This window comes from Perca fluviatilis, chromosome 5 (assembly GCF_010015445.1).
Source record: "Perca fluviatilis chromosome 5, GENO_Pfluv_1.0, whole genome shotgun sequence".
Classification (NCBI taxonomy): Eukaryota; Metazoa; Chordata; class Actinopteri; order Perciformes; family Percidae; genus Perca; species Perca fluviatilis.
Genome location: NC_053116.1, coordinates 30,050,641 through 30,067,228, shown reverse-complemented (window position 1 = coordinate 30,067,228; position 16,588 = coordinate 30,050,641). Strand labels below are relative to the sequence as shown.

The following is a 16,588-nucleotide window of genomic DNA, read 5'->3' as shown; positions in this document are numbered from 1 at the left end:
CACAGTGCCAATGTAGATACAAGCATGTGCACAAACATCAAGCATGAATAAATCAGTGTTTTTAATCTTTTTCAGATTTTTTTTGTTGAGCACAATCCACACATACCCAAATGCAAATGAAATAAGTCTATATATTATTGGTAAACATAAGAATAAATATGATGGGTAAAAAATAAACTGGCAGAACTTTCACAACCCTGTCAGTCACCGTGATGGATTGTGATTAATTGCACTGCAATCCCTGCTGGGCCGTCACTCTGACAGACTGAAACGTGGTTCTCGATTCTGATATCTGGCTGAGCCGAGTTATAGACGAGAGAAGAAAACAAATCTCCTCTCAGCATCTGAACTCTCCCTGTAGTTCTTCTACCGTTGTCCAAGTAAAGTAAGCTGCTGCAGTTGGTTACAGTAATGGAGATAAAACAAGCAGATTGTAGGACATAAGGTGGAAAATCGGCAAACTATACCTTTAATAGTTCACAAATAGTCTGTGCAGTATGAGGTCCGGTCATTTTTCATATACTACACTGTTGATGTGACAGGCCTTGGCCTGGGCCAATATGTCATCATAAAAGCCGGCTTATAGCACAGTACAGGGGGGAACTTCTCCATCTGCTAATAAAGTGCACATTCACTGGTCATAGCATTTGGTGTGTGTGTGTGAGATTGAGAGAGAGGGTGAGTTATAGTAATGGTCCTCGAAGTGGCAAGGGAGTCTTAAATGGTGCTCTTTCAGAAGATAGACTGGCACCTGTAAGCTTTACCACACACACACACACACACACACACACACACACACACACACACACACACACACACACACACACACACACACACACACACACACACACACACACACACACACACACACACAGATATTGTGATATTGTGATATTGTGATTGTGATATTAGACAGTATATACAATGTAACTTTAAAGAGCTCTGGGGCACTCCACATGTCCCTGCCACCAGTCCAGGAACAGACCTTTCACATTTTCCCAGAGTGCCAGTGTAGTCCTCAGACCATGCAGCCCTCAAGGGCGTTTTCCACCTACAGTATGAATGAGGGCATAAAAACATGAAGAAAAGTTTCATGTCAGAATGTGGGGGAGGCTGGTGCTGCTTTGATTCTCCCTGTGGGCTGAGATGGGACATATTACTGTGTACAAATAAGCATCAGCATCATCATCATCATCTACAGTTTAGGATTTATAGCCTGGGAGCTCAAAGTTTTTTTTTTCTCACTTTGCGAAAGGAATTGGGGCACTGTGTGTATGTGTGTGGGAGAGAGCCAGAGAGAAAGCGAGGGAGAGAGAGCAGATGGAAACAGTGTAACTCAAGGCAACTCAGGGTGCAGCAGCAACAGAAGCAGCGTTTCCTTCTATGGATTGAAGGGAGGAAATCCTCTTCTTCGTCGTCGCCTGCATGCAAATGCAGAACGGGACAGAATAAGGCTTAACACACTCGTCTGAAAAACAGCACTTGGCTTTGCGGCAATGGGAGCTTTTCGAGCCCGAGATGCAAGGCATCATCCCTGACAATTTCCCAGAGCATCCACAAAGGCTCATACAGGTGACAAGTGTGTCCAACTTCACTGCACCGCCTGCATTGACGCGCTTCAGAGTGCGTTTCGTCCAGCGGCAGTGCGCTGCGTGAGACCCGCCGCTCTTGTTTTGACGTGACATTTCGCTTGAGCTGCAGCGCATATGTGGCCACATATGACGCATTTGCGCCTTCAGCTGTTTTGGACGCATGGAGTGTTGCGTTTCCGGACAAGTTTTTGTGCTGATTGGTATGTTCGTCATGTCCGCCTGGGTTAACTTGCGCGTTTCTCTGTAGAGTCACACAGAGCCGCTCTCGGTGCAGAAGTTGGTTGGGAATAATAATAGAGACAGTGCGGAGCGCAGAGGAGGAAAATAGAGGTGACAGCGGCGTTCAGGGGATGTTGAGCGGCTGAATTTACTTGCAGCATTATCAGCATATATCCGTGTGAGGATCAAAACTGCGAGGGACTGCTGCTGCTCACTCCTCTTCATCTTCATATACTAACAGTTTTTTGCAGAAGCCTGCCAGTGAATCCCAGCTCCTGAAACCACAGCTGCGTAAACTTGGCCAGATCTGGTGACATTGTACCCTGTGTGTTTGTGTGTGTGTGTGTGTGTGTGTGTGTGTGTGCGTGTGTGTGCGTGTGCGTGTGTGTGTGTGTGTGTGTGCTGAGCAGCCTGGATGGATATGCGGCTCACCGAGGGAATTTGAAAAGCAAGAGGGAATTACTATCAGCTCCTCTCTTCTATTATAACCTCAAAATGGATGCCGACGACAGGCTGTGGAGACGCCACTGGATTTGCCACTCTTCCGCTGATCTGCTTGACATCTGAGAGGCGCAAGCGTTCAAAGTTTGGATAATCTAAAAGGCTGAAGGTGTAGGATGCAGTCTGGAGTGAAGACGCTCTCCGCAGGTGGAGGTGCGTCACTCTGCTGCCTGCTGCTCCTCTGGCTCATCTACTCCCATCTGCTCAGAGAGGGTAAGGACACTTCTGTTTATTACTTTGTCAGCAGCCCCATTGTCTCTGAGGGCTTCTTATTGGGATGCAGCTGCACATGGTGTGGTCAGGTCTGTTGATCCTTAGGAACATTCCCCATAATGTCCAATTTGTGTCCCATCACCAGTCAATGTATGGTGACCTTGTTGTACCTTATGGCATTTTTGATTATTGATTGACTTGAATTTGATTTGGTATCTTTATAATAACATTCCTGCAGTGAGTGTATGTTACTGAACAGACAGTGTATAGTGACATTATTGGACCTTACACCATTTTATAACATTATCTAGGAGCCTGTAGTGACCATATTCTCACAATACTGTAATATATAACCTTATTGTTAAACTAACCTCATGGTGTTCCTTATTCTGATGCAGGCTCTTTGCTATACCTTGCGGAATGACAATTTAGTGAAGCCGTAATTGAGCTTAGGTGAAAAAGCAACACAGTTTGTTTGTTTTAATTCCTCGTGCAGACAGGAGAAGGCCGGCTTTCAAAGCTTTTATAATTTCACTCAGGTTAAGGCTATATCCATCCATGCCATGCTTTCCTCTTGAATAATACATCCGCTGGTGCAATTACACCTTCACCCTGACACAGAATAGAAAGCAAAAGTATGTTTCCCTGCACTTCATTGGCTGCCGTCCATGACAAAACATTTTGGATTCCAGTGCTGTCAAAGACACAGAGAACGGGCTTAAAGCATTGGAACTTGTTGGGAGATGTTGAACACTAAGTTTGTAGATTAGATCTTTTAATCAAGCATTGGCCAGCAGCATAATTACTGCTGTGGAGGAGGGATAGTGCCTACATCAATGTCTTTGGCAGCTCGCCAGGAACAAAAGTAGACACTGATGTGAAAAATGAACTGCCTGTGCACTGAAATGTGCTCCGTTTGCCTCTAATTTGCAGTGTTTTCTCCTAAAATGCTGCTTTCACCAGCCTCTTATTGCAGCCCCTGAACCTTCTTTCAAGCATCTGCATATTATCTGAGGAGTTACAGCAGCTCTCCTCTTCCCCTCAGCCATTTATTATTGACTCAATTTCATCTGAAAATGATCTCATTAGAGTGTTATTGTACAAAATTGTTCAATCAATCTCTTGTGAACTTTAATACCCTTGATATTCTTAGAGTAAATAAATTCTGCTGGATTTGGCCTAGTTAATACCTCTGGATATGATTTGAGCTTTGACATTCTCTGTTTGTCGCTCACCTCCTTCCAGCTGAATTTTCAGAATGAAACATGTAGTATATTATTTATCCGCACTTGTAATCTTCAAATCCCACTAAAATCCTCCTCTGAAACTGGCAGCTGTGACCAGTCAGCGCTGTCAAACCACCATTGCTTTTTTATCATTTCCTCAGCTAGTTGACAGTATATATTTTTTGTGTGTTTATGACTGCTCACAATTGATGGAGTCAAAGCACTCATCACTTTCCTTGACCAGCTCTCTAGCACTTCCACCTCCCTGGCCCCGGAAAGGCCCCTGAAGCAGCGACGAGTGTGGTTGAACTGGTGGGCAGAGAGGTGAAGCCTTGTGGTGGTGACAGGCTGCGTCGCCTCCACCCTCTCTCCGAAGCTCATCTGTCAAGGTGGCCAGGACAGGAAATCAAAGCACAGCAGCCCTGTCTGCGCACGTCATTGGGCCAGCGCCCGCCACGATGAATGGCCTGTCAGCCGCTCTCAACGTTGCCAGTTTATTCAACGATAAATTTGAAAATGTCTGGATTTCCTCACTGGACCACATTCTGGTTCAGTGGTGCAGTTAGAGAGCGGTGGCAACTCCTCCTTACTTTGTCAACCACATTGCTTTGGATTGTGTGTGTGTGTGTGTGTGTGTGTGTGTGTGTGTGTGTGTGTGTGTGTGTGTGTGTGTGAAGAGGAGGAGGGGATGGAGCATTGTTATTCACATTTGTAAGTTGGAGGTGGATGGACATTTAGCCTTTGCTCTAACGCAGCTCAAAGAATTCTAATGCCAAGAATACATTTCAACTTCAAGTGGGAACATAAAAATTCCTCCTTCTAAAATACTGTGATCAAATGAGGCTATTTTGCATTTTAGAAGTACAAATCCTCAAGATCTGTGAGCATCTTTGATGCTAAGGTAAGCAGTCATTGCTGTTTCTGCACTGCACTTTCCAAAGATCAACTGTCAATCAAACAAAGTATAACATCTTTGTTTTTCGGATTTCCTGTTGAAGAAGTGCAAAGCTCCACTAAGAAATATTTCTTTTATTAACACTGAATCACACAACGTGAAACATGTGAAATGTTTGTAGTGATGAAGCAACAGAGAACTATCACCCTCTGCACGTACCCTCATTTCAACAGAGCTTTTTAGCCTCTTTTGGCTCGTTGTTTTGCTTTTCAGGGCCACTAACTTTTCTCTCATGGATCTCATTTCAAGCAGCAACAGGCAGCTGTTTTAAGCAAAACAAGCTCTGAGAAAACCACTACGCTACCTGACCTACACCAAATGGCAGACCAACAAAGTCAGCAACTAGCTGTTGAAGAAAGTTTAACATCTTGAAGCTAAAGAGTCAGCTACTTTGCTCAGGAGTTGTTGGAGACAAAAATAAAAGCTTAGAGGGGAGTGAATATTGGACATTCATAGCAAGAAAAAAGACTCAAAATGAATGCTAATGTTGTGCCATGTCTGCTGAATGTTTGCAATTGTTAGCAAATATGTGTGTTACAACAGCTTTCTAAATGGAAATGTAAGCTGTTGTGTTTTCAGCATGTTCTGCTGTCTCAAGTGGCCTAAATCAATTAGTGTAGCTTTAATTTAATTTTTTTTGGTGGTTGGCGTTCTTTTGTTTGTCTGCTCAGCTATTACTTCTTACGCATAGCCCATTCTATGCTTTTTCCAAATAACCTAAAAAATATTGACATCACAATTCACAATGTGAGGAATAATGAATCTCATTAATATAAGAAGATTCATTGGATGATTCAAATGATTTGAATCTACAGAGACATCTACAGAGCTACACTGTAGATCTTAAACTTGGTGTCATATAAGTGTAACAGACAGCAATGCTGCTTTTTACTGCACATGTCACATGTCATGATTAACGTGTCACTTTGATTTGTTTGAATAATTCAATCAGTGCTCCTGAACACAAATAACAGTGCCCCGAAGCTGAGAAGCAGAGACAACAATCTATCCAGTCTTCTTGCTCTGCAGTAAACTGTCGATGGGAATGACAGCACACATTTTCTGAGATACGTATACAGGCTGTGTCACTACATTTTAAAGTGAGTCCCTGTGGCTTCACAATCATTACAGAGCTCCATTGATGAACGACTCACACAGTCAGTCCACTCTTTGCGTTGTGGACTCTGCCATGTGTCTCTGATGCCTCCTGTCCAAATGTCATTCACAAACCAGACGGATTTTATCCTGGTAAATTATTCCAGATTCTATCTCGGTTGCTTTTTTTTAACAAATCAGCTCCTGTGTGGGAGACAGCAAGTCTTCATGGGGCACTAGAGTGATGAATTTCAACATCTTTGGTTGGTATTCTCTTTTAACTCAGGGAGCATCGTCTGTCTATCAGAGCCTTAAACTAATCAGAGTAGCAGAGAATTACCGACTTTTTGAAGTGAAAAGGATGATTTTCATTCCACTCTTCTTCAAGGCTACATTAAGCATGCAAAAGGAGACCCGCTTTGATTATGACCTTGGCTGTAAATTCTTAGCAAATCATCGAGGCATGCTCCTATAGGTGGCAGAGCTGTAAAAGTATGAGCATCTTTATGGAACAAAATGAAAAGATTTTTTTTACAGCTAAATCAATTTGGCAGCACACAAAGCTCATATTTCATCTCCCTGAATATGAATTCCATCTAGCCTTCAGCTTTGACCTCCCTTGTGGTTGAGTGTAGTGCACCGCTCAGTGTATTTCTGCTTTGTTATTTTCTCTGCAGAAAGCTCTGGGCTTGAAACTGCTCCATCATTGGCAGAGTAGTATAAATGATTTGAGTTATGTTCCTTCAGTCTTGTGTCCTGCTCTATTTTCTGCCTGATGCCATATTTCCTGAGAGCGCTGTGCTTGAATATTAAAGCTGCAGTTCACATAATCAAGCATTACTGTACAGTGCTTATGGGGTCACAATAGCCTTCTGATGCTCACCATTTTCTCTGGGTTTGCATCAAAGAAGGAGGGCATCCTAGAGGGCTATGGAATTTGAAGTGAGTCACTGTGGCTTTACAGTCCTCTCTGCATTGCATTCAACTGAGCAACTGTTTGCTTTTGCAAGGCATATTGTACATTCACTCTTTATGCCTCAAGCCTGTATTCATCCACAACCAATTGTCTGAGTGTACGCTACATTGTAATATCTCTGCAGCCCAGACTGTGCTGCATCACTGCAACAGAAATGTATCAGACGCCACCTCCATCATGTGTACTGTACAAGACAGACCTAAATTACAGTGTCAGTCCTAGCTCTGTAAGGGGAATATTTTCTATTTTAAAGCAGCCCTTGGCAATGTCACACAATGGCAGCGCTGAATTTTAGAGAGTGGGTTGGTGTTTTAAAAAAAAATTGAACTGCAAAGACCTGGAAGTCCAGTAAAGTTACGTTAGCGAACTAAACATCAAACTGCTGCTTTCCAGTGAAAAAGGAAACAACCTAACACTGTTGAGTTTGACTTTCTCCAGAGGGAGCACCATCCTACTGCTGCTACAAGAGTTTCAATTTGTCATTCCCCGTGGGTGGAGTAGTGTACACACCTGACTCGAGAATTAAATTTGGGCAAATAGAGCACATCTCCGGCTTCTCAGTTGGTGGGGGTGCAGTGCATTTCTATCTTTTTCTGCAGCCCCACTGGGTGCTCATGACTGCATAGAAAATCATGCTTGTTGTACCTTTAAGTATACCCACATTTTAATGCAATGTAGGTAAGCATTTGCGAATATGAAGAGCTTTTCAGAGCAGAAAACTCCAACCTGTATTGCCATCAGGATGTGAGAGCTGGAACTGCTCCTCAGAACAATAAATGGTGAACTGACTGCGTGCCAACACACTGCCTACTTTACCACTCGCAGATAAATGAGCTTCATCATGTAATAGCATAACACACCCCTCATCTCCAGAAGTCACCCTGGGTGCTCCCACACTTCCCTTTGCTATAGTTCCTGATTGCAGAGAGTTGTACACTTGCATAGATATTGCTCTGACCGCTGTAGAGTATTCAAATAACATTTGAAATCAAGCGGTTGTATTCCCTATAAACCAAGTACATTAATAAAAAGCGGGTATTTCGCTCCACTGCTCTGCTGCCGTACTTGTTTAGCAGCAGAATCTCACAGCGGTGTCAGAAAGCATATAGCATGGGGTCAGTCAAACATCTACCTCTCTCACCTATTGTCCTATTACATGATACCTACTACGCTGTTGGCGTCAAACAGTGTTAAGGAAATGAGATGCACTTGGCTGTGGCTGCCTTGACTAGCATATGCTTAGTCACAAGGGATTGCTGTTCGATGTCGTCCTGAGTTGGTAATAACAGAGTTGTGAGATCATAACGTGCACAAAGGGACGATTAGGTTAGATTGATTGAAATCAGAGCAGGAGTGGAGGATAAATCCAGATATTTATCCAGTAATTTAGATTACTTTTTATGTTAATCAGCCTCCTTATTAGCTAATGTAACATAGTGAATAGTCTGGATCAACCAAAGTACATTTCCAGGATAAAGCCTGACATCGTCTTTGTGTTGTCGTTCTCAAAATCCCTTTGCTACGGGAAACAACAAACTTTGAGCTAGCAAGCCATACCTGTCAAGTATCCTGTTTTGGCTGTGAAAGTCCCGTATTTTACCCTTCTTTCCCGCCATCCTCCCGTATTAGTATTTTCCCGTAAATCTCCCATATTTTAACCTGCGTTATTAAAAAATAATAATACCCTGGGCCCGAGCGGAGTAAAAAAAACAAAAACAATCCCAATCTGAGCTCTGTCACTAGCTTCGCGATAATTGCCACCTGCAGTAGCCTACTACAGGTACTGTAGGTGGCAGTTGTCGCGAGGTTAGTGTGTGAGGTCAGATGATGAGTGACAACGCGGGGAAAAAAAAGAAAAAAAAACAGAGACGGATGATGGACGCTACGACAGAGACGGTGCGCTGCCAAAACTTATGAAGGCTTTACTATGCATTCCCCATAGCAATGCAAGTTCAGAAAGGGTGTTTAGCATGGTACGAAAGATTGTTACAGAGAATAGGATGACGTTAGACAACAGAACTGTCTGCGCTCTACTCTCATGTAAAATGAATCACTCTGGCCCAGTCCACAAATACACTCCTTCCAAACCAGTCTTAAAGAATGCAAAGTCTGCAACATTTTGATTGTGCAATAAGGCAGGCCTGCTTGGTTCTTTTGGGGAATGATTGTAAAGATTTACAAGGAATATGTTTATGGTATTTTCTATCTAACTGGGATGTTTGTAACCGGGGATTGCTGTCTAAAAAGGACACACGGCGACACACTGGTAAGAGCAAATTAGTTTTAACCATGTATCCAGCTAATTTAAATAGCTCATGTTACTGTATTGTGTGAACAGTTAACTTCATTTAGTATTTTATGTGGCATTGTTTTGCAGGGTGCAAATGTTCCACCAAAACAAGTTCCTTTCCAAGACTATTTTTCAGAGCCACCGTCACTGCGTCCAGAACTTAGCGCCAAAATTTTGGCCAAAAATAGCATTTTCGGTTTTTGGCCGAAAGAGAAAAATGGCCGAAAATATGAGCCGAAAATATATGCCATTTCCACTTCAGGTTTGATACAGCACCTGAAAACACGGCATCCAATTCAATATGCAGAGTACATCAACATCTCTGGGGACACGGTGGTGCGGTGGTTAGCACTGTCGCCTCACAGCAAGAAGGTTGTGGGTTCGTACCCCGGTTGGCCCGGCCTTTCTGTGTGGAGTTTGCATGTTCTCCCCGTGTCTGTGTGGGTTCTCTCCGGGTACTCCGGCTTCCTCCCGCCGACCAAAGACATGCGGGCTAGGTTTATTGGTGTCCCTAAATTGTCCGTAGGTGTGCATGTGTGAGTGAGTGGTTGTTCGTCTATGTGTGGCCCTGCGATGGACTGGCGACCTGTCCTGGGTGTACCCCGCCTTTCGCCCTTTCGCTGGGATTGGCTCCAGCCCCCCCACGACCCTGTGCGCGGGATAAGTGGTTGACGATGGATGGATGGATGGATGGATCAACATCTCTGACATCTGATTGTTACAGAACTGCATGAAGATTAATGTATTTAATATTGTGTTTTATATATATTATCACATTTTATTGGTTTGTAGTTTTTCAATTCAGATTCATTAAATCCATGAAATCGATTAAAAAGTATAATATTATTACAAATATACAAAAAATATATATTATATATCCCTGGTATATATAAATATAATTAAAATGGGTTTAAAAAAATAAGTCATTTTCTGTTTCGGTTTCTGACCCAGTGCGTCCTGAATTTTCGGTTTTGGCCCGGAATTTGCATTTCGGTGCATCACTAGTTTAAAGAAATGCAAACCACCCAGATTTTTTTTTCTCCTATCCTAGAATGTATGTGTGGTGTAGTAAAACCTTACTCAACAGCGCTGTGGAGATAGATCCAGCAATGTGAGACTACACTGTGAATAACAGTATTATGTCCAAGTTAGTGGTGATTAACCTTGGTGCACTAATGTATGTCATAAGTGGGACTGAAAAACGTATTCATTTAATTGATTATGTGATTGTCAGAAAATGAATGGTGAATCATTTTGAAAATCAATTAACCGTTAACCATTAAGTAAAAAATCCAAATAATGGGCCTAATGGAAGAACACTTTTGTATGGGGGTTGACAGAAAAATTAATGGTCAACTATTTTGATAATTCATTGTTGAAGTAATTTTTCAAGCAAATATGCCAAACAGTCCCTACTGTACTTGCAGTGTCTACATTTTAAATATTTGCTGCTTTCCTTTGTCATATGTGCCAGTAAACTGAATATCTGGGGGGTTTGGAGTGTTGGTGGGACGAAACAAGTCTTAGGGCTAGATTTATCAAGCCGTTTGCGCCTGTTTCCAGGCGCTAATTGGTCGCAAAGACGGACGTAACCGATGCGGGCTATTTACAAACAGGGCGCACTTGGGTAAAATCGCAGATTGTCTGCCACATGAGCGAGAAGAAACAAGTTGCGCTTTCAATATGCGTTCGTGGGAGGGTCGTGGGGAAAGTGGGAGTTCCACCCAAAAAGGTGGGAGGATAAGCGCAAAGTGCACCTAATTATATATTCCGTGGTATTTACAAAGACTGTCAGTAAGAGCCTTCATTCTTCGGGGAAATTCTCTCCGCCTCTACCTTTAAACCAGCCGCAATCGAGTTTCCTCGTAGACCTTAATGCCGCTGGTGAAATGGCAACAGCAATTTGAGCAAGACGAAGACATAGGCGAGGCTGAAAATATTTTTAACAGAAGAATCACACTTTGTCAGTGAACACAACATCATTTAGCATTACAGATCAAGCAGACATGCAATATTAGAGTTACTGGAAGAAATCAAAGATGAAATTGAATCTCCCACTCAGCGTTCACATCCCATTCCAGCAGTTGTTAATCTCCTCGCTACATTACAAATATTGGCATCAGGATCATTTCAAACAGTCATAGCATCAGCAGTGGGAATATCGCAGTCTGCACTCAGCCATATCATAGCACCAGTACCGCTTTGCTACAGCGCAATTTACGGTATAGTGGGCGGAGAAAGACGCTGATTGCATGATGGGTGTCAGGGTTGATAAATACTACGCAAACTGTGGAAGCATAGCGTGCGCTATTACCGAACTCGCATAAACGGACGCAGCGCAAACTGCGCTAGTGTTAGTAAATCTAGCCCTTAGTGTCTTAGATTGCTCATTTTAACTTAATGAATACCACCTGTTCATTAGTAGGTGCACGTTTCTAACATTTAACTCACTCTTAGCAAATTGGCAAGCATGTTGCAAGCAAATTATAGGGTTTCTGTTCCGATTTTGGCTCCTCCTGTCCACATTTGGAAGTGTCTTTGAGCAGGACACTGAACCCCAAATGGCGCCTCGAATGGCATCTCCACCACCATCGGTTTGAGTGTGTTTGTGTGTGTTTGAACGAGAGGCTTTGTAAAGCACTTTGTCCTGCTCAGGTTCAAGAGCACTAACAAAAAAGTCCATTTGAATAGTTAAATTAATCCATAATCAATAATGATAATAATTATTTGCAGCCATGAACACAAGACTTTCAAGAGAAAATAAATCCAAGCAGTGTGAGGTAGGCTTATGGATTTAAGATTCGTGGTGGTATGGAGGTTTAGTCAGTGCTCTTTACATTTCAAAACTTGATAACTGCAGCCACCACAAAAAATATATATATTTTGGCTGATTACCTGTAGCATTAATATTATAACGCATCACACAATGTTTTAAATCTTCCATAAAAGAGCCTTTAAATTCATATCTAATTTGATGCACGTTAATATGATTGTCATGCTCTCTAAATTGGTGCTTTGTTGGCAGCCCCATTTTCATCCTTGCGAATGGCACTTCTATCAAGAAAGGAACATACAATGGAAGGAAGATAATCACTGAGACTTATTATTGTATGCCAGTGTAGTGATTAGAGTCTGATTGACTCTCTCAGGGAAAACTGGTTAGATTCAATGCCAGGACGTTTGAGCCGAGCCAGCACATAATGGCTCCGTGCTATAGCTGTCTTTACGAGGAATAATACCGAATACAATACATATTGTCATGAATAATTAACTGAACTAGCTTTACAAGAAGTGGAATTTTTAATAAACATGGTTTGAAAGAGTAGTTTGCAGAGACGATCTCTGCAATAAAACACTGTAAAACCTCACTTCCATCTTTAGCTGCCCGCGAGTAATTACAATCTATAAAGGAAGATTGTTTTAATATGGAAATGGAATCCTTGTCATAGTTCATTCAGTGCAGCCTGTCATATTATTATTATTTTTTTATGGCAGATTCCCTGAGAAGAAGCAGAGCAGTTCTCATAGCACCCAATCTGGTTTCAGTTGAATGGGAGCAGTGCATGGCTGTGTCTGATGTGTTTGTCTGTTAAATCTGATAAAGGTATTTTATCAGTTAGGACTACTGATGTATCTGCACAGTCTTAATTAAAGAGACCAACAAGAAAAGAAAGATAAGCAAGAACAAAGTGAATGTTTTATTGATAAGTACATGTCTAAATAAGGAACCGATTGCAATGTTAACAGGAAAGATAATTAGTAGTTTTGTATTTTCACTCTATGTGGTCAGAGTCAGCCAGTGTAATGTAGTTTAATAACCTCATCATGCCCAGCAGTTCTCAGTCTTACAATGACATACATTGATTTGGGAAAATTGTGAAAGCAAGTGTGGACTCCTGGCAGCCTATTTCAGGCAGAGATACTAAGATATGTGTGCTCCTGTACTTTGGTGATCTGCAGTGTGTCTGATCAAAGTGCCGATATGTAGAGCACAGACTCACGTCTTTGCTCTAAGCTGTGTTTGTTTGAACCCTTGTGCGTCTGCGCTGGCGCTTGTATAGTGTTGTGATTCAGTGATCAGTGAAGGTCATCAGGCTGCCAGTCAGTGCTGAGAGCCAGTCTCTCTGCTCTGTATCGGCTTCCTGTAGCCCTCTAGATGTCTGACATGATCCATAGCCTGGACAGCAATGTAGCGACATCCTGCACTTGGCAAGCTCCTCGCCACCGCAGCAGCCATATGCCAATTTTATCATGTGAAATAGAGATGAGGCCAAGTGTCTTCACACTGCTGAGTGACAGAAACCCACTGTCATATGAATTAACTCCCGTACGTATGATGGAGCACTGGCCGTGGCTGAGGGGACTTTACAAAGCCCCCCCCCCACCCCCACCCCCCTTCCCCCCAACACACACACTCTCCGCCTTGCTACTCTCCTCCTTCAGGCCTATTGCATGAAGCCCATTCATCTGTTCAGTGTTGAAACATGGCAGCGAGCACTGATATCTGATGGCACCTCTGTCCTCCAAGCACCCACCAAGGAAACAGGGACTCGCCTTAGCAGAAGAGAGTAGAGGGTGGGCTGAGTGGTGGGAAGCGGAGGGTGGGTAGTGGGTGGGGGAGGGTGGGCAGTATGGCTGATGCTATGAAATGTGCATAGCAGTTCTTCATAGAGGTGATTGTGTTTTATGACTCTCAAGACTGGTCTAGATAATAATTTTATGTCAAAAATACACTACACACAAAATATTCTTATCAGCCTAAATCACAAAGGTAGCTGCCACTGAGACCAACAACCCACCCACCAATCCATTCATTTAGATGCATATTAGTCTGGAAACGTTTGGGGTTGAGTGTGGTTACTGACAGGGACAAATTATTAATACAAAAGTCTTCAGCTTGGTTTGCAGGCCCTAGAGGTTGCAATGTTGAGGTGGAGCTGGAAGAAAGCCCATGGAGTGTTGAAAATGAAAAGGGTTCATCTTAGGGGGAACATGAAGCTGCCATTTCATGGCAATCTGATCTTCTGATTTGAGTTCTTACAGTAACCTGACTGTGTTAAACTTAGGTCAAGGGCCCAAAAGGGTGTCACTTGATTTCTGATTCATGATTGATTCATGTCTAAAGTAATGTTACATTGTCAGTGCACATAGTTGGAATAATTGGTTGGGTGGTCATTGGGGCCCAAAGTTAATTATTGCCCTATAGTGGATTAATCCCACATGGTCACTATAATAAAACCAAACCACAATCATCATCTGGAATATTTCCAACATGTCTTCCTCTGAAAGTAAGTAGCTTCTGAAACATCTCAGCACCCGCTGAGGCAATTTTATGAGTCATTTATGTTGATCAACAACCCTTTCAACCTTTGCCATTATTACAGTCATTTCATGCTATTTAGCAGTTAAACGTCTCACTTAATGAGCCTTTGAGGGTGCTGGGAAGGAACTAGAAACAGCAGTGTAAAGGAGTGATGGTTGGTGAATGCCAGGGATTGACCTTACAAGAACTGCAGCACAGACTCTTCTCTAATCTACCTTCGCTGAACTGATTTTATTTCAGTGTCAGCCTGAATGGCTTTCACTGGCAGCTTTCCATTCAATAAAGAAAGGAAAAAAAGAAACTATGTAACTTTGTCCAGATCATTACAAAGGTGAAGTAAGTTTCACCAACTTTCTCTGTGTTGCACTGTTAAACCTAGAGAAATTGATGTAGTTCTTTAAGTTCACATGCATTTATTTTGCACTTATCAAGAAACTGTCTGAGTTTAAGCAGAGTCAGATTTGATGTACTCACACATTAATATTGTTCAGCAGGTTATTGATTCATTTTTTAGTTCTCATTTGAGGCTGCAACAAACCTCCCTTTGATTTTAAATGAAAAAGATGCTACTGAAAATGTGTCATATACATATATTGAATTTGTTCTTCCAAATGTGTTTTTGAAAGCAGCAGACACCCTCAAGCAATTTCCTGTGATTAAAGCTTGTTTATCTATAAACACAAGACTATTAACAGTTCATAATTCCCTCAAACGCACCAGGAAGGCCTCAATAAAAGACAATTAAATATGTTCCCTCGGGTTTCCAAAAACTGTACACCACACAAAACTGCTGCCTCAACATTAGTGTTCAATGAGACTGTCAGCTACGAAAGGTCACACAGAGGGTTCATTTAATAAATCTCAACATTGAAAACATTGTTACACCTCTTCTTGTATTTGCCCATGGCTGTTGAAAAGTTTTCAATGTGACTGATCAGAAACGTTCATCAGGGCCATGAATGAGCCACAGCAATAGTTTGACACAGGTGTACTGTATGTTGAAATGCCGAGCAGCTCAAAGTATCTTTTGGCAAACAAATCATCTAAAAAATCATTTAAAATTAAAATGTTTCAATCTAGAATTGTGTTCCTTTTGTCCCGTTCATTTCATGCCATGTAAAAAGAGAACGATTAAAAACTCTTTTAACTTTCATGACATGAAAAAGTCAAGATAATGAAAAACAGTTATTAATTATTTCCCCCCTCCCAAGTAGTCCAGTTTGTGTAATTAATTCTGAGATCACATTCTGACAAAGTTGAAACTCAAAAAACCTACATAGCCACTAGTCCTTGGCCAGGGAGTCATCCATCAATTTGTAATGCCAGGAGAACTCTAAAGTAATTCTCTTTGCTTGGATAGAAGTGTAAGAATTGCACATACACACCGCAGAAATTCCTGAGCAAGGTAATCATCACTTTAAAACATTCTGTCAATTTGCCATATCAGTAGAGCTTAACTTGCCTTGTAAATCGGTCTGTTGTAGGAACACAGTGCCCAGCAGCAACTGTCATGTCAACCGAGTCTCACATTATTATAGCCAGCGGTCCATAAACTAGTTCAATTGTTAAATTACAAAAAATACCAAAACATAACATTTTCAAACAACAAAATATTTTAATATTCATTTGTGTGGCTGTTAGGGTATTAACTAGTAAGATGTAAGGTATTTGCTTTGACTAAATACAAATTACATAAGATATAATGAATATAGATCTATAATATAGAAATATAATATATAATATAAGATTGTTCAGATATCATCAATTATGCTTTCAAAAAATGCTCATGCTGATGCACAAGTATAATGTTTACCATGTTCACCTTTTTAGTTTAGTGTGTTAGCATGCTAACATTTGCTAATCAACACTAAACACAAACTACAGTCATGGCTGATAGGAATGTCATTAGTTTTGCGAACATTGGTTGTACACCAAAGGATTGGATAGCCTACTGAAACTAGAACTGAAATTTAGACCTGCTGATGGTGCTAGATGAAAGGTCAGGGGTTCACAAAAACTTTAACGATTGACAAATTTCAATCAAACCGCTAGAAATGCTAAAAATGTTTGGCCTTGCTGGCGATGAGGTCTAAGGATAGTGAAATTGAGTGCATTCAGCCATCCGTCTGTATGGGAAACACTGTCCAACATCAGGATATCCAGACAACTGGCTGTGAATATTCATTGTATTAAGAGGA

General features: G+C 41.7%; 1 protein-coding gene across 6 annotated transcripts in view; it reads left to right on the top strand.

Annotated features, from left to right (window-relative positions):
• Window positions 1-1,287: 1,287 nt before the first annotated feature.
• The window catches only part of tafa5l (TAFA chemokine like family member 5, like), a 57,700-nt gene continuing 42,399 nt past the window's right edge, over window positions 1,288-16,588 (top strand). For 3 of the 6 annotated variants that reach the window (XR_005639347.1, XR_005639346.1, XM_039801583.1), the window contains exon 1: window positions 1,289-2,525. Coding sequence is in view for 2 of the 6 variants with exons in the window: in XM_039801583.1 (XP_039657517.1) it covers window positions 2,429-2,525 (97 nt within the window). In the remaining 4 variants the exon portion in view is untranslated. Of the gene's footprint in view, window positions 2,526-16,588 lie in introns of all 6 variants that reach the window. The other 3 variants (XR_005639345.1, XR_005639344.1, XM_039801582.1) reach the window with 2 other exon arrangements.